We start from the raw sequence: 22,131 nt of genomic DNA on the forward strand, positions 1-22,131 counted from the left end.
AAAGGAGCCGGAGGGGGGAAATGCCTGCTGCTTTTCGGGAGCCGCGTGGCGTGGAGGCTAACAGGGAGCCTGTGCTGATGGAGCCACCACGATACCTTTCGACTGGGTGTTCTGGTTGAAAACTGGACACCTGGTCACCCTAAAGGGTGACTGCTCCAGACCCAGCTCTCCCTTCCCTTTCCCCTGGTCAAGGTGATTCAGTGATGGCTTGGGGCATGGTCTCCTCCACCTCTCGGGTCATCATGCTTCAGGGCTAGTGGAGGAAACTATGAACGTGGTAAAGCCAAAGCCTGGATGGATAGATAAGGACGTTTCCCTGGTTCTCTTCCCCAACAGATCACTCCCCCAACGCTGCTGCTCTATGTGGATGCCGGGAAGGACACCATGGTCAAGCGTTTGTTGAAAAGGGGTGAGACTAGCGGGCGGGTGGATGACAATGAGGAGACGATCAAGAAGCGCCTGGACACTTACTACAAGGCCACTGAGCCGGTCATCACATTCTACGAGAAAAGAGGGATTGTCCGGAAGGTACGTCGGCCACAAGTCGCTTGGCTCATGGCTGGAACTGGGAATGGGGGCGGTGGGGGTGGAACTGGCCCTTTCCCAGCTGCTGAGACTCTGCAGAGCCCATTGTGGGTTTGGGCAGCTCTGAGCCACTTGTCGTCCTTGTGTCTCAGATGGTCTGGGGCTTCCCAGGGGTTAAAGGGGCAGAATGCACCCTCAGATGCCTCCGAGCTGAGGAAATCCCAGAGCACGCCATATTCAAGGTCAGCTGTCAGCACACCCTGCTACTGTGGCTAAACAAGGGGGGAGGAGGGCTAATGAGGGATGGGGCTCTGGGGAGGGAAGAGAAGCATCAGAGAGGGCTTTCCATTTCCCAGCAGGCCTTGAGCCTGGCACCCCCGGAGCAGACAGGCCTCAGGCGCTGTGGAATGGATTCTGAGGGCATTGCGCCTGCCAGGAGTAGATCTTCTGGCCAGCACGGAGACCTGGGAGCTGGGCTGCCCCAGGCCTGTGTGGTGCTGCACGATGCAGGACATAGTCTAAGGGCTTCTCTAAGGCCCTGTCCTGACTGGCTCTCCTGCTTCACCCCTACAGCTGAACGCAGAAGGCTCCGTGGACGACGTGTTCGTACAGGTCTGCACGCATCTGGATGCCCTGAAGTAAAGCAGGAGAGGGACCCCCTGCCTCTAACCCCTTCCCACCCGTCACCCTCTTCCCACCCCCAGAGCCCAAGTATTCTCCCTCCCTCCCCGCCCCGATTCGAGCGCCATGGCAGAGACAGCGGAAGTGGCTTTATCCTGTTTTCGTGGACACAGCCCCATGGAGGAAATTTCAAGGACATTGTGTTTGACTCCTTCCCTTCTCGCCACAGTAAAATTCACTTTAATGAGCCCAGGCTTTATCTTTTTCTTCTGCAACAGGAAGTGACTTTTTCTTTCCAGATATTTGCCCCCCCCTCCACTGCGCCCTGAGGTTGATTAAAGGCAGGAAGTGGCCTGTTTATCCCACTCCATCGCATCAGCAGGAGGAGAGGGGAATCGCGGGAGGATTCTCTGACAGCGCAGGCAACTTGCTCCCTCTTTTGAGCAGAGGATGTAGCTGAGAGTCTTAAAATCTGCCTGGGACAGAGGGAATTTGAATCAAATGCAGAGAAAACCCCATTTGAGCCAGGACTGGGCAAAATCTCCCCCTGTGTGATTGTAGAGCCAGACACTAACGAGTGTCACCACTGCTGAGCCCCAACCCTCCCGCCCCCAGCCTCCTTGCATGGTGTGAGTACAGGGAGAGAGCAGTGACCAAGCAGGGGATGCCCTGGAGCAGGTCAGACTCCCCCAGGGGGTGTATAAAATCCATTTCGTCCCCCTCCACTCCCCACTGTGATGCTGCCTGCGCAGAGCCAGGATCTGCCGGCAGAGAAGCCCAGCATTAGCAGCAGAGAGCCCAGGGTTTGGGGAGTGGTATCTTCTCCTGCTTTAGAACGTGAGGGAATAATCTCTCCAGGAGCCTGGAGTCCAGCTGCCCTGTACCTTTGTGAAGCTCTGTCTCCAGGGAAGGCATTGGAGGCTGAAGTGCATCTCTGCTGAAACCCCTCTCCGCCTGCTTTTTCCCAACCCTCCCAAGACTGTCTAGTGCTTTGGGTGGGTTACCAGGGGCCCTGACTGAGCCTAGGGGCTACCGCAAAAGGCTGCGATGTGAACACTGCCTCATTCGATCGCTGTCTCTGTGCTTTTTAGGGCTCTTGTGCCCCACACACACTCACGTTTCACACTTCTCTCACACACATTCTCACACTGTCTCCCACACACACATTGACGGCAGCTCTTCTCTTCCTTTTTTTTTTTTTTTTACAATGGCTACAAACAAAAGTATTTATGAATGAAAAGCAGCAAACCCCTCCAGAGTCTTAAAGGCAACATGTTGCCCCTGCTGCCCAAATGTACATCGGCATATCGTTATTAAAGAGCGTGGCAGAAAAGTGCTTCTCGGTGTGAGCTATGATTTTATTTGACTTTCACTGCATTCCATTCAAAACCAACTATGTCTAGGGAGTTTCGGGAAGGAGTGCATTGCTGTCCTAATTCACACCCCTGGCTGCAATCCTGTCTGTTCTTGCCAGGGCAGGGCCTGTCCCACTAGGATGGGAGACCTCTGAGGAAAGCTCAGGATGTGGGACTGTACCATTGTTGTTCTCCTCCATGAGGCAAGGCCCTCAGCATAATGTTAGGTGGTCCTGGATGGTGAGTGGTGCCATCTTCAAGTTGACATGGAAACCTGCAGTCCTGTGCCCTTGTGGCATGTGGCACTTTTCACCAGTGGGGTGTGGGCATCTGGTGTCCTGGCCAAACTCCAGCCAAACAATCTGACTCCCATGTACATGGAGACCCCTTGTTGCTGCTTGGGCAGCAAGAAGGAGCCTTAAAGCGGGTGTAACTGCAGCCTACACCCCTTTACACTACTGGTGTCCTACCTGCAAGCTCATTCTTCCTCTAAGGGTCAGCACATCTTCTCTGACATGGGCAAGCTAAGGTGGCCAGGAGAACAATGTGCTGTTAATATTCATGTATTTAGGAGGGGGAGATTTTTATGAAGGGCTATGAGATGCTGAGCAAAAGTAAGTCGTGGTGGCCTCTGCGTTTTCAGCCAGGGACACTTGAAAGGCCAAAAGACAGAAAGCAGCTTTGACTCCCAATTGATAGGCCAATGCACCAAACAGATCCATTGCCTGGGGACCCTGCTAAGCCAAGTTTGTCCTGTGTCATGCCCCATTGGCACTGCTGTAGCCATGGCTCGTGGGTGGCTAGTATGGGGTCAGTGGGCTTGAATAGGTGCATACTAGGCCAGTGCACAAAATGCTCAGAGAAGCAACGGTCATGAGCTTTTCCACTCTCCTAAGGACAAGAACCAGTGGGACGCCTTTGTGAGCCTGATCCAATGGCCAGTGAAGTCAGTAGGGCTTTTTCCTTTGACTTCAAAGGGCTCTGGATCAGGCTTTTTCTAGACAGGGGACGATCACAATGCAGTCAATCAGCCAGCAAGGGCCTGCACAGATCCAAGGCCGGGAGAAAAGAGGCTGACTGGAAGGAACAGAAGTTGCTGAGATGGTGATGAGGAAGGAAATGAGCAGTAAAACATGCTCAGATGTTAGACGTGTTATACAAGAACTTGGAGTCTGGGTCACAAACAGGAACAACCGGTGAGTCCGTGACAAGCAAATAAACCCAGTCTGGCTGCTGTTGAGAAGCATTAGTCGGACACAGCATGCGTCTGGAATGTCAGTTGGGAAGGATGTAGCCTGTCCAGTCGGGGGTACATTCCATCAAATGCACCACCTCCTGCAGCAGAGGGGGGTCAGGTGGCCAGTGAAGCTAAGGATTGTGGTGATGGTGGGAATCCATCAGTGTATAACGTGTGAAGTTGAGTTTATAAACTGTCTGTTAGGGTTGCCAACGACTGTATTGTGTCGTCACACTCCTCATGCTAAGGGGTAGAGGGTCGTGCTGGCTATGAATGACTATCAGCACCTGGCTCGATCTTGCCCAGGCAGAGCAGAGGAGTCACTGTCACCTAGACAAACCAGTTTTCTCAAACTTCTCTGCCAAGGGCTAGGGGCTGAAGAAATGGAACTGCCCCGAGAGAGGGAACAGAGATTTGTCCATACAGCCCTTTAGAAACATGGGGCCTGGCTGGGCCACAGAGACACAGAAAACTTGGGGCAGGAGAGAGGAACAAAGGAATCAGGCTTTTAGAGGGAGAGGGGACATTTGATTGCAGGACCTGCCAAGGCTGAAGGAAGCTGTCAGAGAGAGAGGCCAAGGCTTGGAGGAGAAGCCATGAGCTGGAGAAGTGTGACCCAGCAGAGGGGACCTGGAAGCCAAAGGCCAAACAATGCTCGAGCAGTGAGGAAACTGAGGCAAGGCTTTGCGTGCAAGTGCTTTGTATTTTGCTTGGATTTGTGTCTCTCCCCTGCTGGCTAATTGGTTCGGTGATCGTTCCAAAGAAATCCCTTTTGCAAAGCTAGTGTGTTATGTGCTTCACTTGCCCGTGTCCCTGGAGCATTAAACTGTTTGCCAGGGAGCCCCTGGGCAGGAGCTCTGGGGAGGTGTGTGCTGACGCAGTGGAGAAGTTTGGGAAAGGCGGCCCTAGTCTCAGGGCCTAGGCCGTTGCACTGTGGGATCTCCGCTCTCAGAAGGGGCTGCAAGAAGAGAAGCCACACTCCAAGCGTTTGCCTAGAGCTGCAGAGCGGGGCTGAGCTCTGCTTGGACTCACACTGTATGCACACACAGGTCCCGAGCTGGGACCCAACCCCAGCACCCTGGTGAGTGACCAAGGCTGTGGCCCGGACCACGTGCAGATGGGCACACAGCTAGCCACATGGGGATGAGCCCATGACCAGTGGCTAGTGTCTGGGGGAGTGCAGAGGGGACAGATGAAGCCAGTGACAGGTGGGCTACCTGAGGCTTGCTGCAGACTTGTGTGCAGGTCTCCTTGGCTTTCCGAAAATGTTGCATGACATTCTGGTACCAATGGGGCAGGAGCTCTGGGGAACCAGCCATCTATATATCCATAGATCTAACTGGACAAGGACCTGCTCCTCCCCTCCTTCCCATTGCATAGTAGAGTTAGCAGGTATTCGTGTGGAGAGAGCCAGGCCCAAGAGGTTTATGCTACTTTTCCCACCCCGGAGCTCCACCGTCTTCTTCCCCTGGCAGCATGGCCTAGTGAGCTGAGCATGGAACGGGGAGCCAGGAAATCCTGAATTCTAGTCCTGGCTCAGATACTGGAGCCCTTTGTGGCCTTGGATCACGTCACTGCCCCGTGCCTCAGTTTCCGCAATGTGTAAAATGGGGACAATGCTGGTTGGGGGACTAATCAATGCATGTTTGTGAAGAGCTGACTGCTCCTGTAGATGGGGCGGGTGATACCTTGCAGGAGCTGGCACTGAAAGAGTTAACCCCCTGCCCCAGGGGAAGGAGGCTGAGTTCTCTCCCTGGCGGCTGGACTGAGCTAGGAGCCAGAAGCAGCCTGGGAGAGGAGACGCCCTTTGGTTTCTTTCAATGAACTCTCCATCCGTCCCTGGCCAGGGGTTGTTTGTCCTTCCCCTAACCTGGCACCAGAGCAGCGCGAGGAGGAAGGAGAAGATTCTGCAAAGCCCAAACAATATCACAGTTGGGAACTGCAGTGCCTAGAGAGTTGCTGGAAAACAAAAGCAAAGTGTATCCAGGAAATTGTTGATATGGGGCCTCTGCATATTGAGAGGTCAGCGAGAGCTGGAGCACTGGGCTGGAGAGGGGAAAAGACCAGGGCTCTGTAGACTGAACACAAACACTGAAGGCTTCATTATTGCCAAGGCTGGAGCATGAGCACAGCTCTCATTGGCTTTACCTGCCGCTGGGGTGCTCAGAGAACCCGGGAGGAAGGACTCAGTATTCCCTAGTCAGAGAAGCACTGACCCTACCCTAACCCTAACCCAGGGGTCGGCAACCTTTCAGCAGTGGTGCGCCGAGTCTTCATTTATTCGCTCTAATTTAAGGTTTTGCGTGCCAATAATAAGAATCCATGCGATCCACACTGTGCTGCGCCCCCTCTTGGCCCTGTCTGCCAGAGGGCCACAGCTGGGGGTGGCTGCAGAGACCTGGGCTGAGGCCAGAAGCAGAGCCCTGGGCCAGCGGCCAGGACCCCAGGCCAGCAGCAGAGCCCCCCAGACCGGTGGTCGGGACCTGGGCAGCAGGCTGAGGGGGTCAGCGGACGGAACCCCGGCTGACAGTGGGTGGCAGCCAGTATCCCAGGCCAGCAGCGGAGCCCCTGGGACCAGTAGCCGGGACCCAGAGCCAGCAGCAGGCTGAGCAGGGCCAACGGACAGTACCCCAGGCCAGCAGCAGAGCCCCCAGGACCAGTGGCCAGGACCCGGGCAGTGTGAGTGCCACTGAAAATCAGCTCATGCCACCTTTGGCACGTGTGCCATAGGTTGCCCACCCCTGCCCTAACCCTAAGTAGGGTTCCTGTCCGGCCCCCAGCATTCCCTGTGCACAGGGGAGCTGCCTGAGACACGCACGCTCTTCTCTTTGGGTCAGACTTTTAAAGGCACCTTTATTCAGGCACCTAAACATACAGCTAGGGACCTCGTGGGATTTTCAAAGTGCCTAGGTGCCTGAATCCCATTAAATCACCCTGGTACCTAACTCCCACTGATTTCCTTCCCCCTTGACTCAAGCCTTCCACTCTCCTCCAGCGCCAGTTCCATGGACCCTCCCTGACTCTGCTCTCCCTCCTCCATTGCCCATGTTGGTAAATCTACTTATTGCCCCTTTTGCAGCGTCGCCTTGCAAACCCCAGCCAGGTCAGATGCCCGGTAACACCCAGACCGTCGGCTCCTGCGGTTCCTGCAAATAAGCCCTGAAGCAGCGAAGCTAGGGTAAGTGCTTTTGTCGAATTGCTGTTTCTAGTCACTCAGTGAGGGTCCCTCATTAAGGGAGGGCGAAGCGTTGCAAGGGGAAGGATGATCCAGTGTGCGATGGCTACTGGAACTGTAGGGTGATCACACATCTCCTGGCTAGTGTTTATGTTCCATCACTTCCTCCCAACAGCGTAGCTCAGCACGTACCTCAGGAGCCTGGTTATCCTGTGCCTTGGGGCGAGTGGACACGAGTCACAAATGTATTCATCCTGCACCATGAGGACTAATACTCTGCACTCACACAGCACTCACAGCTCTCAGACCCTATGTGAGACAGGTATTGTCCCCATTGTACAGCTGAAGAAACTGAGGCCCAGAGAAGTGCAAGGATGTGCCCAAGGCCTCCTGATCTGTGGCAGAGTCGGAGTCATGCTCAGGTCAGAGCCGGAAATGTTTGCTAAACAAGTGGCTCTGCCAAGGCCTAATCAGGAGTTTTACCCAGGCAACCCCCTGAGAATGGTTTGTGGGAACTGACTGGAGAGTGCCCAGCTGCCAGAAGGCAGGTATGTGGTCACCTCCTCGCAGCATGCAGAGAGATGTACTCCTGTGCCTTTGTCAATCTCCGCCAGCAACCTGCTACTGTACCTGGCTTGAAACTTGGGTCTTACCACAGGCTTTGTAGCGGTGCCTGTTGCCATTGCTTTTCCGGATCTGTTCAGGAGGTGGCGGTGTGCTCTCACAACAGACAGCCCTCTGGTTTCTCTCAAGATAGACTTGAGGGATAGTTCCAGGTTGAAAACAATGGACCCTGATTTGGAGGCAAGTGCCCACCTGTGCTACTGCAGGGCTCTCCAGCACTTCAGCTAATAGCACAGCAGACAGCTCTGAGTTATCCCCCGAGGAGCAGCCACGGAGGGGAACAGGTAGCATACATAACTCTGGGTGCACGTCACCTGCTAACAGCCGGGGAATCAGGAATGCAGGGGTTACCACCAGACTGGCTCCATCTAGTCCAGCAACCTGTCTCTGGCAGTGCCCAGTGCCAGGTGTATTGGAGGAAGATGCAGGAAACCATGCAGCAGGCAGCTGTAGGATGATCTGACTCCGGGAAGGTCTCCTCCTAATCCCTAATAGTTGACGTTTGGCTTATATCCCTTTCAAACTATCCTAGCTTTGGATCTTCTCCATAGAAATGTCTGAGCCCTCTTTGCCTTTATTTAAACAAATAAACTCACCTTTTCTTTGCCGGGGATGGACCCCATGGAAAACCCTAAAGACCACATTTTCAGAATTGCTTAGCATATTGGGTGCTGGGGACTGAGCTCATTGGACCATGGGGCCCTGAGAGAAAGAGTTAATGAAAATATTTCCATTAGTAATTTTTTAAAAAAAGAAAAAAACCTTAATTTTAGCTCTGACATTCCCTGTGTGATCCAAGAAAAGAAATGAGTTTGGCCTTGCTATTGAAATGATCTCTGCAAACACAAGTGGTATTGGTAGTGCCTAGAATTGACCAGCTCTAGAAGAAATGGTTAAAATGTACAAACTCATAGAAATTCAGAGATTTACCAGGGCAACCCTGTGAGACCGTTCAGTGACAAGCACACAAATGATGCATTAGGACAGCTGACTGCACTTGCAAAGCTGGGGCTGGGATATGGGAAGGCCTGAGTCCCTCAAACTCTGCAAATCAATGTTTTATCCAGGCTTTCGGCAGTTGTCAATGACCATGCAAGGAGCAAGACAAGGGAGAATCAGGCCTTGACATCCAGTCATAGAGTCTCGGCCAACTCGCTTCTCTTGCCAATGCCTGATGCAATCTCATACGTGTGCACTGGTATAGTGCACTGTGTGTGTGATGGGACGTCATATTGATGCATGTGTCTGTGTGTGGTGGATCATCCTCTAGACACTTATGTGCCGTGTCGCTCAGTGTGGTGTGTCCTGTGTGTGTCTATATGATGTATTGAAGGGGTGGCACAATGCTATTTTTGTATCCTTGTGCAGTGGAAATTTGGGAGCATTTTCCCTTTCTCAAACCTTCACACCAGAGAGCCCCAATCGTTTAAGCTGCCACCTACACTGCCATTTAAAACTATATTAAAAATGAGTCCGCTTCTACGAATGTCATCAGCACATCTGTACAATTGTGAGTAAGAATGTGAATGCCCAGAATGATTTTCACATCAAACAGGGGCAGGAGCAGAGCTGGATAGGCTCCCACCTATAAGTGCTGGAAGCAATTCTCCTCTCATACACTGGTGCAATTCAAGAGTAACTCCAGTATAGTCAGAGGTAAACTGGAGTAAAAGTGGTGTGAGGGGAGAACTGATTCTTCTGTCTCCAGGGGGCAAAACTTTATAAGAGGAGAGGAAGGGTGGCTCAGCAGGATGGGGGCTAGCCTGGGACTCAGGACACGTGTGAGAAATTCCTTGCTCTCCTACGGACTTCTTGTGTGACCTTGGGCAAGTCACTTAGTCGCTCGGTGCCTCAGTTTCCCCATCTGTAAACTGGGAATAACAGCACTGCCCTTCCTCATACAGGTGTTGTGAGGATAAAAACATGAAATATTGTGGAGTTCTCTGTTGCTGTGGTAACAGGGCCATATAAGTACAATCGATGGCTAGAGTCTCTGGATATTGGACGGTGGTAGTATGAGACAGGAGTGCTGGGAAGAGTCTGATCTTTGTTACTGTGCTCTGACACGGGGCAGAGGTCTGTGGCTGCTGACCCAGTGGCTGCTGTTCAGATGGGCAGGGGAGAGAGATGGTAACAAAGGGCCATGGAAGCGAAAATGCATGCAGCCAGGCCCAGGAGAGAGAGCATCTCCCAGGCAGCAGGGAACTGGACTGCCCCCAACAGCAAACATAAATAGAAAAGCAAAAATTAAAAATTGTCCCCAGCCATAAAAATGGCAGGGCAGTGAAGAGCGCAGGAGTTTCCTCACTCCAGCATAAGTTTCACCACAGCTACATACTCTGAAGCTTCTGCCATCCAGCTTCCTGAGCTCTGTTGTGCTGGTTGATGGGCGCTCTAGAAATTGATGTGGTTCAGCAGAACCAGGCACCAATCCCCAGTTACTTTGGGATCACAGTTCTCAGACCAACAGGCCCAACTCGGCAAGGTGGCGACCACCCTCTGCTCCCTGGCATCTCCAAGGAAGGAATCACCCACTGGAAAAGCCAAAGCTGGATGGAAGTATGTAAAGAAGATGTTAATGATGGACAAAAGGTGGTCACAGGGTGCAGGGTGGCGTTTCCATCAGCCAGGTCCTGGCATATGGCGATCCGTGTCCCCCATTCTGAATGCTGCTCTGTCCTGTTGTCTGTTCTACAGTCAAGGAACTTGCTCTGATTGAGGTTCATCCCAACCTGTAATCGGGGTAACATGAGTTGGAGACTATCCAGGAAAAAATTGATCATAACAAATTTGTGTGTGCAGGCAAGGGCACTCCCACCCCTCACCCCCACCCACTAGAAGGACACATCGATCTGTAGATCTAATCTAGAGAAGTCCAAAGACACCAGGGAGGGGGGGATGCAGCTGCGTCTAGGAGCTGCACTGTTCTGGGTGTGTCTCTGTTGCATCTTTGATCCTCCTGAAGTGAATAGTCACAGGGGAAGGAGTCTATTGAGAAAGCTCTGTCAGCATGCCCAGGGCTGTGCAGCGTGGAGAGAGACACGCTCTGAGTCTAAACCAGACACGTAACGCGCCAGATGTAGGGCCAGACTGGAAGCAGTGCGGCGTCTGCTGGAGGAATCCTTGTGCATAGGCGTCGCAGAAGGGATGTGTTTGAAGGGAGGGTCTGGATGGAAGAGGAGGGGAGGGACACCGAAAGAGGCCGAGGGAATCGCTGCTTCCCACCCACTGGATCCCATCTCTGGCATGTATTTTGCCATCTCGCTCTCAGTGGGTGGCTTGTCGGCTGTATTAGTTCTATATTGATTTATGCCAGCTGGGCCCATTCCTCTGCTAGATCTATTAGCTCTCTGGCTGGCTCCTCACTTTGGTTTCAGGCCTGTATCCGAGCCAGTCACTCTGTTTTTTGAGTCCTTGAGACGCCCGTTCCCCGCCCACAAGTTACACAAATATTTTATGTGCCATTAAACAGCTGCTGATGCGCCAGCCTTTGATCCCTGGCCAACTGTTTATCCTAAGGCATCGCAGGCCACTTTCCAAGCCTGGGATGTCAGATCTTACCCTTGGATGCTTCTGTTCGCATCTAGAGAAGTGAAATCAAGAAACGGGCCAGTGAGTCGTCAAGGGAGCCAGGAATGTCTCAGAAAAGCTGCTGACAGGAGTCTCCAGGCCCATTGGGGGAAGGAGACGTGTTGTGTCGTGGGTTCGGTAGCAGAGGGACGATGAAAGATGGTGGCACCAGCTGACAGGGCCGAGATGGTGCAGAAGGGCAGAGGAGTTGCTGAGAGGCTGCTGCAGGGCTGTGGGAGAGTGATGCAGCGGGGTGATCACACACTGCGAGAGCAGCATGTCACTAGCTGAAATCTAAACAGAGCCCTGACCTGCCCCAGGTGAAGACCCAACCCGGAAAAGTTCCAGCCTCCTCCTCCTCTCACCCAGGACATCCCTGGTGCTGCACTCTTGAGAGCCCTTCAACCCTTCCACGGCGCTATCCACCCTTTCATGTAGATGGGGTTTCTTTAGCCTGCTCATGCTGGGAGTTACTGGAGTTGGGGGCCAGGGTCCACTGGGGAGGTGGGGTCTCTGCTTTGGGTGGGATTCATTGCCTTGCCAAAGCCTCCTAGCCCGGGGGACCTATCCTTGGGGCTCACCCAGAGCCTTCCAGTGGGTAGTTACAAACATTCTTCTCCTTTGATACATTCTAACAGCTGGGGGAAAAAACAACACATTTTTGGAAGGATCTGCTGGGATGGCCTGATAGGGGGATGAAGCCCACCAGAAACAGAGATTACCTCCCCCAGCTACTATGGAACCTTGGCTTCCGAGGTCATGAAGTCCCATTGTTATATCAACAATAGCTCTTTAGCAACGTTCTTAGTGAGCATTTAACAAGTCACTCTTGCTCTCACAAATGGCCATGGGACTAAGACCCTGCCCGGGCATCAATTATAGCCTGTAACAACGTGCTTGTCCCCTGACCTGGGTGCAAGGCAGTTCCATGCTCTACCCTAGCTAGGACCTCAGCTGTATTCCCTAGCCAGGCTAAAGCCTTGGCCATGTCCAGGGACAGACAGACCACAGCTAGAGCCCATCGGCATTATAACTGGGTCCCCTGCCTCAGCTGCTATTGTAGCATGGAGCAGCCCTTTGACTTCTTCAGCACTATGCATGGAGTGGTGCCATCGGCCATATGCCAGTGAGAACACGTAGTCCTATTGAGGGGTTGGGGGTCTGCTGCTAACCTAGAGAAACGTTCCTTCTAGTGCTGCTACTGCTTTGCCTGAGAAGCTTCCTCTCCCCCTCATAGGTTCTTGAGCTAGCCAGGCTCTGAAGATGCCCTTGGAGAGGTTGCAGTGGCTATGTTCTCCATCACAAAGACACTGTGCCCCATATTGTTGAGCCTGGGGCATGTGAACTCCCTGTTTGGCCTCTCAGGCAGCCCATCAAACTCCCGTTGGACCCCCTGAAATGACACTGGGAGCCCCCGCAGAAAGATGCTTTGTCCATCTCTGTCCCCAAAACACTCTAGATTCACCACCCCTGAGAGGCGGGCAGAGATTAGCAGTCCCATGTGATGGGGAAAACCAAGGCACAGAGCAGTGACATGACTTGCCCAAGGTTATCCAGCAGGTCAGTGGCAGAACTGGGAATAGAATCCCAGACCTGGGTACTAACCATTAGACCACACTCCCTCTCAGGAATCCTAAAGGAAGGATTCAGTGGCTGGGACTTGAGAACAGGGCGGTGTCCACACACATGCTGCAGCCGCACTGGGCCATGCTTACCTACCCAGCTATCTGTCTCCAGGCAGAATCTGGCCAGGAAGCCAGAAATCACTCCCCAGTGTGGCCATGCCAGGGGAGAGGATCAGTTACTGGGTTGGCTGAGGGCAGGAGAAAAGGAAATGCAGACACACACAGAGGCCAGGAAGCGGAGCCACTTCCAGGCACTCCAGATGTGCTGGGAGCCCCATCTCCGCTGCACTCTTCCCTGCAGAGAGAACCGAAAGTGCAAGGCACCCTCCCTTGCTTTCCTTCTGCCTTGAGCCACAGCTCTCAGAGCGTGACCTCCAGCAGAGGCTCCAGGCCTCTGAAAACGGCATTTCCTCTCTTCATTTGGCAGGCGATCGCTTGGCAGACCCTCCTCTAAAGGGAGTTAATTTCCTGCCGTGTTGCGTCATCAGGGCTGGATTGAGTCAGTGCTGCCCATTCAGGCACTGTGAGTCCGACCCAGCACATCCACTCTGCGGAGCAGCCTGGGAGCAGCAAGCGGCAGCAGCCTCGCCATCCCACGACGACCAGCGCCGGTTCTGCTGCTGCCGCCACTTCTCCATCGCCAAGAGCTCTGAAACTCCCCAAGGCTGGAGTGGAGACGCTTCCCCTCCCTCCGTCTTTTTCTCCTCGGTCCTGTAGCAAAACAGTGCAGCCCATCGGGGGTTCCTGGTGCGAGGCCCGTGCCTCTGGACACAGGCTAAGAAGAGCCGGGAGGCTGAGAAGAGAGGCAGAGCAGGGAGTCGGCATTCCCACCTCATGGAGGCCGGGCTGTTCCTAGCAGCGCTGCTGCTCTCTTGCACACCGATACGCACAAGTGAGTGACTCCTCCTTGCCTGTGCTCTGGGCGGGCGGCTCTGGGTGCGGGGTGGTTGTCTGATCAGGTTGGGTTAATTCTGTATTCTTCTGCTCCGCCCCATCCTTCTCGCTGCTGGATCTTTACACTAGCCCTGAATCCAGCTGAGCCAAGTGCCCCGTTTTCATGTTGCACTTTCACAGGCACTGGTGGGCTAGATGCCAGGCCATGCGGCGCTCTGTCTCCAGCGAACAGAGCCAGAGTCTTGCTCTTGCACCGAGAACTCGCAGCCGGTGGGATCTCCACAAGCATCTCCATTGCCCCTCACAGGCTCTGCGAAAAGCCGATGGTGAGAGCGAAACCCGGCTTTGCTTTCACTTTTCCCTGCAGCCCGGGGACCCCACATCACTGGCTGACTCTTACCCATTCTCCGGTTAGCGCCATCTCAGCCAGTCACTCCCTTGGTCAGCCCAGAAAAGCTCACCCAGCACCTCCTCTACTGTCCCTAGGCCTGGGCTTTCCGCACTGCACTCCCTGTGGCCAAGCGGAGAATGACTTATCTGTGAAGTATCCTGGCGGGCGGGTGCGCACAGACTGCAGCCTGAGGTCTCTAGTCTGCTGCTGTTAGAGCCAGATCCTGCAAAGCGCTGAGTGCTTCCTGTAGTGCCCTCAGTGCCACTGGCTTTAGTGAGCAATCTGCAGCTCACAGGATTGGGCTCCCTGGGCCTCATCCAAAACACACTGAAATCAGTGAGAGCCCATCAGGCGACGCCAATGGAAGTTGGATCGGGCCCATAGTTAGCAAATAAGAAAGCAAATTACAGAAAAATAGCTAAAGGAGGGAAGGAAAACCTGTCCCCTGGGCCAGGGACGGGTGTGGTTTGAGGCTTCCCAGTGACTCACCAGATAAATCTCAGTTCTCGGATACAATATGGGACCAGAATGCAAGGCCAGTTGAACAGCTGTCAGGGGTCTCCTGGGCTATGCAAGGCAACAAAGTGCTGAGCTGCTCAGGGCCCCTCTCCCATTCCAGTGTTGGCCTGGGGGTGATTGACATGAGCGCTTAGTGCTGGGAGATGCAGGGGGCCGGAGCCTCAGCTGGCGTGAATCAGCACATGCCCCAATGGGACTGCTTGGGAGGGAGGCTGATCCAGCCCGTTGTGTTCGGTGTAAACCATCTTTTGATTACTCAGTCAAATCAAACTCGGGCAGCTGCAGCCAGAATGCTGAGAGCTGGAGTTTTGCAGAGGAAATAGCTCGAAGGGTTGCTCGGATTAGGAAAGAGAAAACTCGAAACAAATGTTAGAAAAGTTCAAACCCCAGTTTTATGTGTCTTGCTTTGGGTTGTAAAGCTCCCAGACAGAGCAGGGAAGGGAGAGGGAAAAGGGGAAATGAAAATAACGTACGAGCCTTTGAAAACAGAGACTGTAAAAAAATTGGGAATTTGGCAAAATTCCATGGATTGGGATAAATCCTCTCTCTACTGTAACTGCCCCTGGAGAAGTGAGATGCTTGGGAAATCCCTCAGCTGCATTTATTCACGCTCATAAAATCTTGCAAGTGTTGAGGCCAAGGAGTAAAGCAACAGTAGGAGGGGAAAGTATAATTCAGGATGGGCAAGGATTTGAAAGGGATGAAGGTTGTGAGTGGATTAACAGAAATACACACCAAAGAAACTAAATGAGCTAAGGGGAGAGAGCCAGAGCTGTTAGCTCCCTTCAAGGGCAACTAAACTGACCAGGGGTTTGGAACAGGTCCTATATGAGGAGAGATTAAAGAGGCTAGGACCTTTCAGCTTGGAAAAGAGGATACTAAGGGGGGATATGATAGAGGTATATAAAATCATGAGTGATGTGGAGAAAGTGGATAAGGAAAAGTTATTTACTTATTCCCATAATACAAGAACTAGGGGTCACCAAATGAAATTAATGGGCAACAGGTTTAAAACAAAAGGAAGTTCTTCTTCACACAGCGCACAGTCAACTTGTGGAACTCCTTGCCTGAGGAGGTTGTGAAGGCTAGGACTATAACAGCGTTTAAAAGAGAACTGGATAAATTCATGGAGGTTAAGTCCATAAATGCCTATTAGCCAGGATGGGTAAGGAATGGTGTCCCTAGCCTCTGTTCGTCAGAGGGTGGAGATGGATAGCAGGAGAGAGATCACTTGATCATTACCTGTTAGGTTCACTCCCTCTGGGGCACCTGGCATTGGCCACTGTCGGTAGACAGGATACTGGGCTAGATGGACCTTTGGTCTGACCGAGTACGGCCGTTCTGATGAAGAATGAGACTGGAAGAGCAGATAGCAGAGTTGGAACTGTGGCTTTGCGGAAGGGTCGGACTATGTGGATATCTAGGAAGATGCAGGGTAGCTTTGTAGTAGGGACATGCTGTGAAAATCATCACTGATTCCATGCTGGTTTATAACACTCTGTGATCTCGTGCACACAGCCAGGCCAGCACCATGCTATATCCCAATCCCACAACACGGCAGGCTTGGCCATGGCGATCAGTTCTAAACCAAGATCAAGTTTCCAGGGGGATTGTGGGTGTGGAGATAACATGGTCATGACATTCCAGGGTGCAATCTAGATCAGTGAGGGGCTGCGTCACCCCCACCCTGCTCCCTGGGGTGCCTCAGTGCTTTGCTGCTGTAGCTCCCAACCTGGGCTCCTCATGTCCTGAGTGTCTGTGCATAGCCACAGCCCTGGTCCAGCAGCTGTGTGACCCCAGCAGCCTGTCAGCAGCACATCAGCCACACTCTGACTTCCAGCAGCCTTGATTACTCCCTGCAGGGTGACCCCCCAACACACACCCAGTCCCAAATCGTCTCCCCGAGGCCATGTGTTCTGCGCTGTCTAGCCGCCTCCTGGCCAGTCCAGATGTATTAGGTCCCTTGCCCCTCTAAGGAGATCAGTACACGACAGTTTGCTGTCTTCAGTGGAGTCACCCACGCAGGTCACACAACACTGGATTAGGTTTGTTTAGAGAATCAAACAAGTTTATTGAAGTCCAAGGAGCTAAGTGTTAAGTGAGTGCCAGTATAAGGCATTAAAGTCAGAAATGTTTACAAAAGAAATAAAGCTCAAAGCGCTTCCTAGTACTAAACGTAACAAACTAGACGTGGGTCAAGGTGAAATTCTTACCAGAGCTTTCCAGGAGTATTGTTGACTGACCTCTCAGGTCAGGATCTGCTCCCAAAGCCCAACGTCTCTTGTCTTAGAGATAGGTGGGTAGGGAGGGAGACCCAGGGGTGTTTAGCCTCTTGCTTTTGTGGTCCTGTCACCCTTTGAAAAGTGTTTTCCTGAGCGTGCCCCCTAGTTAAAGTGCTTTCCAGCTGGGAGCAAGGAGACAGGGCATCTGGTGGAGGAAAGAGGTGTTGTGCTGTTTCTTTTCATCTGTGGATTCTGAAATGCAGATTTTGTATGTTCTCTTTCTCCCCCCTCTCGCTGTCTGAAGACTCTGTTTCCAGCTTATATGCAAACTGAAGTAAATACACTTCCCTTTGTTTAAGCCAGGCCTCTTGAGCAGTTCCACCTAGTCAGGGCTATGCAGGTTTGAACAGGTGCCTTCAGCGTCACACAGGGGGATGCCGGAACTTTACACATAAGGTTGATATGTACGTTATTGAGATTATTGACCCGTTAGTTGCTAATTTTCCAATGATACCTCCCAAGGCATATTTTGTACAAAGACTATTCCAGTCATCTGTAGGGTGTGGATACATCAGGACCCAAGAAACATCAGAGTGGCTTAAAAATCGCAAACTATTAGAAAATGTGTAAAATGTGTCGGGCAGGGAGATTTGCCTTTTGTTTCTGAGCTTTCAGGCTGCATTTGAGTCCCATTTTCAAGCTTTTCTGTGCAACCAATCTTTTAAAAAATTACACTGAGCTTTTCACCTAATCACATGACTCCAGAAGCTGGAGCTTTAAGAAGCCCAACCAAATATCTCAGGACTTGTTTTAAAACCATAAGCTTTGGCAGCACTGTAACGAGCAGGGCTGGAAGAGCAGTGTGGACTCTCAGGACCTGGGGAGCACACACACCTGCAGAACAGCGACAATGGTACTATGGTAACAGAGCAGCTCCCAGAGAACGGGAGAAGCTGTGTCCCAAGATCATGAGTTGCTGAGGGAAGGTGCGTCCCTAGTGCTTGTGTGATCCCTGCAGGTGGGGAAGGAGTGTGCTAATCACGGCACTGAGCTCAACAGAGTGAGGGGACCTAGTTAAAGTGACTTCTCCTGGAGAACTACTGTGTGACTGGATAATCTGGTTCAAATGGGACTGGACTGTGGCTAGGCAGCCTCATTGGGCCAAGTCTATCCCTGGTGGCACCCTACGACTTCTCTTGGCTTACACCGGGGGGGAATTTGGCTCAGTATAACCCCAGAGGATCCTCATCCTCTTTGGTGCAGGGCCGGCTCCAGGCCCCAGTGCGCCAAGCGCGTGCTTGAGGCAGCACACCGTGGGGGGTGCTCTGCCGGTTGCCAGGAGGGCGGCAGGTGGCTCCGGTGGACCTCCCGCAGGTGTCCCTGCAGAGGGTCCGCTGGTCCCGCGGCTCCGGTGGAGCATCCGCAGGCACGCCTGCGGGAGCTCCACCAGAGCCGCGGGACTGGCGAGTGGCAGAGCGCTCCCCGCGGCGTGCCGCCATGCTTGGGGTGGCAAAATGGCTAGAACCGGCCCTGCTTTGATAGCACCCTGAGGATCGTCCTTTTCCCCACTACCATCGATGTTCTACATGGCAGCTGCTGTCCTCCCAGTGGGCTTCCTTTAGGTCTGTGCTGAATGACAGGTGGGGAGGGGCATGCTGGCTCAGCGGCTGCTGGCTCTGAGCTGCTGTTGGATTAGCCGCAGGCCAGTGTGTGTTTCCCATTGCTCCAGGAAAGCATGAGGAGTCTCACACCAACCCCTCTGAGTGACAGAATCACCCGGGGATGAGAAGCTCTTTTGCTGTATGCAGGCAGAGGCGAGCTGCGCATTGCTAAGCGTGGCACTGCCCAGCCACAGCCCAGGAGGGAGCCCAGCTGAGCATTCCCTGCTTACGGGGGGGGGGGGGGGGTGTCACACTGGACGATGCAATGTCCTCTCCTGCCCTTCTAATCTATGAACTGGCTAGGAGTTGCCACGTGTCGTGTGACAGGTGGTGCAATCCTGTGCAATGTCTTTGGGGCCTGTATTATATTAAGTTTGTATGTCACTGGGGCCTAAGGACTGTACTTAACTCCTGTGGGGAGGGCTACCCCAGCTTCTCCAGGAACCACAAACAGTGGGAGATGACGACGGCAAATCACACGGGTTGTAATATCTCCAGGGAGCATAGACTGATTCCAGCTGGACTGTCCAGAGTCCATCCGACAAAGCAAGGCTGTTTGAATAAAAAGCTGGGTTCGCACAGGCTCAGGCCTTCTTTCTGATCCAGCAAACAGACAGGACCTTCTGTCCAAGGCCCCCAACCCTTGCAGAAGAGTTGGAAAGACTTTGGCTTGCTAGGGCCCTCTAAGGCTGCGGGTGACCTCAGGTCAGCTGTTAGCTCATGTATAGGAACTTTGGGTTTTTTACATGTTTTTTCTGTTCTGCTTTTACCTTAAGAATAAAGGTCCTGGGCTGGCTTAGAAAGAGCTGGGTGGTAACTTGTAACTGCGGGCAAGGCACTGCTCAGAGCCCTCGGACAGAACGCAAAGTGCAGGCAGCCTGGCTTGCTGGGGACGTCACAGTGTAAGGCTCGGGCGGAGCTGTGCAGCCTTAAAACACTGGTCAGGAGGGTGAGAGATGCAGGTCTCTGCCCTGGAGAGGTGAAGGCTGGGGAGCCAGAAATCTTAAGTGGGTGCCCTTGAGGGACCATGGCGGGGGATACTGGCGCAGTTACCCTGAACCGTTGACACTAAGTAGAGCTGCGAAATGAAAATCTGCCTCCCCCTCTTACTCTATTTTTCCCTTCCAAAGTAGAAAATTGGTTTAAAACATGAAAAAACCTAGTTATGGAAAAACTCATAGACAAGTGGGGGGAAAGCTACGCTCCCCAGCTGCCATCTAGCCACCTCTGTATCCCCTTGTGCTGTGCTCTTGCCGTCTGGCCCGAGCTCAGCAGTGTTGGACTGCGTGAGTGCTTAGAAGAGAGACTGGTCCGAGCTCCCCTGTGGGCGTCGGTGGTGCAGTAGGTGCCATCCTTCCCTTGGCCATCACCACAATTGTGTCCTAGGAGACAGCACTCAGGAACCTGTAGCCCCTGACACCTTGTGCTGATCACGTCACTGCCCGGATTGACTTCCAGGGTGGGTTTTAATGTTCTGCCTTCCTAACCCTCCAGCTGCGTTTTCCATCGAGAAAGGCATTTCTCGCTTTGTGTCCTAAACAGTAGCCGAGCATTGGTGCCTGCTGTGAAGCAGCTTCCACCTCCCACCCGGGAAGGGGCCGTGTTTCAGGGACTGTTGGGGAAAGCCCTGTGTATTGTTTGCTTATGAGTTGGGAAAGTAGTCTGTGACGAAAGGCGCTATGTGAATGGCTGATCCGGATCTAGTGCCTGAGTTCCTTCAGCATGGCCACGCCAGTCAGCTGCCTCCCCTTTTCGCCAGACCTCCCTTCCCGAAACCCCACCCCGCCTTCACCCATCCTATGTGTGCATCACACCCACCACTGTCTGCACACTCTGCTAGGAATTGGCATCCCATTGTGTTGCAGGTCATTTACTGGCATTGTTTTCTAGCGCACAGAAAGGATCTGAATCATATGATTGTGTCCCGGTGTGCTGATCTCATCCAGCTATTACTGTATCCATCAGCACCAGCAACATCAAAAAGCGAGCTGTGTAACATTTGTGCTGCCTTTAGTGGAATTACGGGGTTTGCCTTAGGGGTCCTCATATGCCTGGGTTTACTTGGCTCTGCCTGGCGTGGCAACTGGGATAGATTACGCTGTCCTCATGTCATCCTGCAGGCTAGGATGACAACACAGGGCTAGTAGCCTGGACAGCATGAGCTACAGTGAATCACCAGATTCCCGTTCATGGCCACGGGAGAAAGGCTTGGCAGCAGATCCTGCCTCCCAGGCCCAGGGCTGGCTTTAGGAAGTGCGGGGCCCAATTTGAACAGTTTTGGCGGGGCCCCGGCAGGGATGACCTTAAAAAAAGAAATGTAAAAAAAAAATATGAAAAAATACTTGGGGCTTGTACTCACTGGGCGGTGCTCCGAGTCTTCAGTGGCAGGTCCTTCACTCGCTCCAGGTCTTTGGCGGCACTAAAGGACCCACCGCAGAAGTGCCACCGAAGACCCAGAGCAAGCGAAGGACCCGCCGCCAAAGTGCCTCTGAAGACCCGGAACGCTGCCAGGTGAGTAAAAATTAAAAAGGTGCCTCTAGCCAGGGAAGAGATTCTCACTGGGCGCGGGGCCTCCTTAGGCGCGGGGCCCGATTCGGGGGAATTGGTGTAATAGGCCTAAAGCCGGCCCTGCCCAGGCCTCACTTCCCTCACATGCGGGGCCAGGAGAAAGGTGTCTGTGCGACAGGGGAGCCATGTTGTAGTTCTGAGCTAGCGCTGGATTTCCAGCAGCAAAAATCTGCATTGTCTCCCTTAAATCCCAGGCCCGTAAAGAGGCTCTGTAACCCTGAGGCACCTCGGCGATGTCCCAGTTATTGTGTAGAGGGCGGAACAGACAAGCAGAAATGATGCAGAAAGGCTCGAAAAGAAAAGAAGTTATTCCCTTTGCTTAGTTCCGGAAACAGGCTGGTTCCTGGGACATCAGTTTCCCCTCACCTAGGGAGGATAGATTCTCTAGCCAAGATGGGAGAGGGAAATGGTCTGAGACAGCTTTCACCTACTCCATTGACCTGTGGATTTCCATTGCTGCAGCATGCAGTGCCTGCGGTTAGTTAACCTAGTAAAATACCTTCCTGGGTTGATGAGTTAACACACAACCTGAGCTGCAGATTTCCTGGGGGGTCCATCCTGGAGCTGCCAGAGATGGCAGGTAGGTCTGTGTGATCCATTGGTCACAGCTAAGAGCCCTGGATTCTCATGCTAATCCCACAGAGCCACTGCATGACCTCCAATGAGTTCACTTCACCTCCTCAGCCAGTCCAGGAAGACAGAGCAGTAACAAATCAGCTCTGAAAAGCAGAAGGACCCAAGCGACTCTGACTAACCAAATCATGGGGAGTGAAGGGTGCTAAGTCAGTGTAAAAAGACTTTAAATGAATGTCTTCCCTGAGTTACTAACAGCCCCATCAGTTATTAAAGCTAAGAGTTCTGAATCCCCTTGGCTTTTCACCAGTCGTTCACTCGCTGTGTTTTTCTCAGCCTGTACGTGAGAATTGATGACAACAGCTGTTAGTGTCACTGCAGAATTGACAAACCTGTATATCCTCCCAGGATCAGGGCTCCTGGCCTTAGGTTTAGCCTGACAAAATCTGCCTGTTGGGCTGACCAGTCGTGGACAGTGCCTAAGACATGGAAGAGAAAGTGCCTGATTCAGAAACAAGTAAATAATAAATGCAAATAGACTCCCAGTGATCCCACTGAGCAAACTAGTAAA

At 52.8% G+C, this 22,131-nt stretch overlaps 2 protein-coding genes across 7 annotated transcripts in view; both read left to right on the plus strand.

Annotated features, from left to right (window-relative positions):
• Window positions 1-2,482, plus strand: part of AK1 (adenylate kinase 1) — a 39,996-nt gene extending 37,514 nt beyond the window's left edge. For all 6 annotated transcript variants that reach the window (XM_032797637.1, XM_032797636.1, XM_032797638.1 and 3 more), the window contains 2 exons: window positions 337-528; window positions 1,099-2,482. In XM_032797637.1, coding sequence (XP_032653528.1) covers window positions 337-528; window positions 1,099-1,167 — 261 coding nt within the window. In that variant the 3' untranslated portion in view covers window positions 1,168-2,482. The remainder of the gene's footprint in view (window positions 1-336; window positions 529-1,098) is intronic.
• Window positions 2,483-13,094: 10,612 nt separating this feature from the next.
• The window catches only part of ENG (endoglin), a 57,262-nt gene continuing 48,225 nt past the window's right edge, over window positions 13,095-22,131 (plus strand). Inside the window, exon 1 of the mRNA XM_032797791.2 lies at window positions 13,095-13,624. Within this exon, the coding sequence (XP_032653682.1) occupies window positions 13,567-13,624 (58 nt within the window). The 5' untranslated portion in view covers window positions 13,095-13,566. The remainder of the gene's footprint in view (window positions 13,625-22,131) is intronic.

The sequence above is a fragment of the Chelonoidis abingdonii genome, chromosome 24 (genome assembly GCF_003597395.2).
Source record: "Chelonoidis abingdonii isolate Lonesome George chromosome 24, CheloAbing_2.0, whole genome shotgun sequence".
Taxonomy (NCBI): domain Eukaryota; kingdom Metazoa; phylum Chordata; order Testudines; family Testudinidae; genus Chelonoidis; species Chelonoidis abingdonii.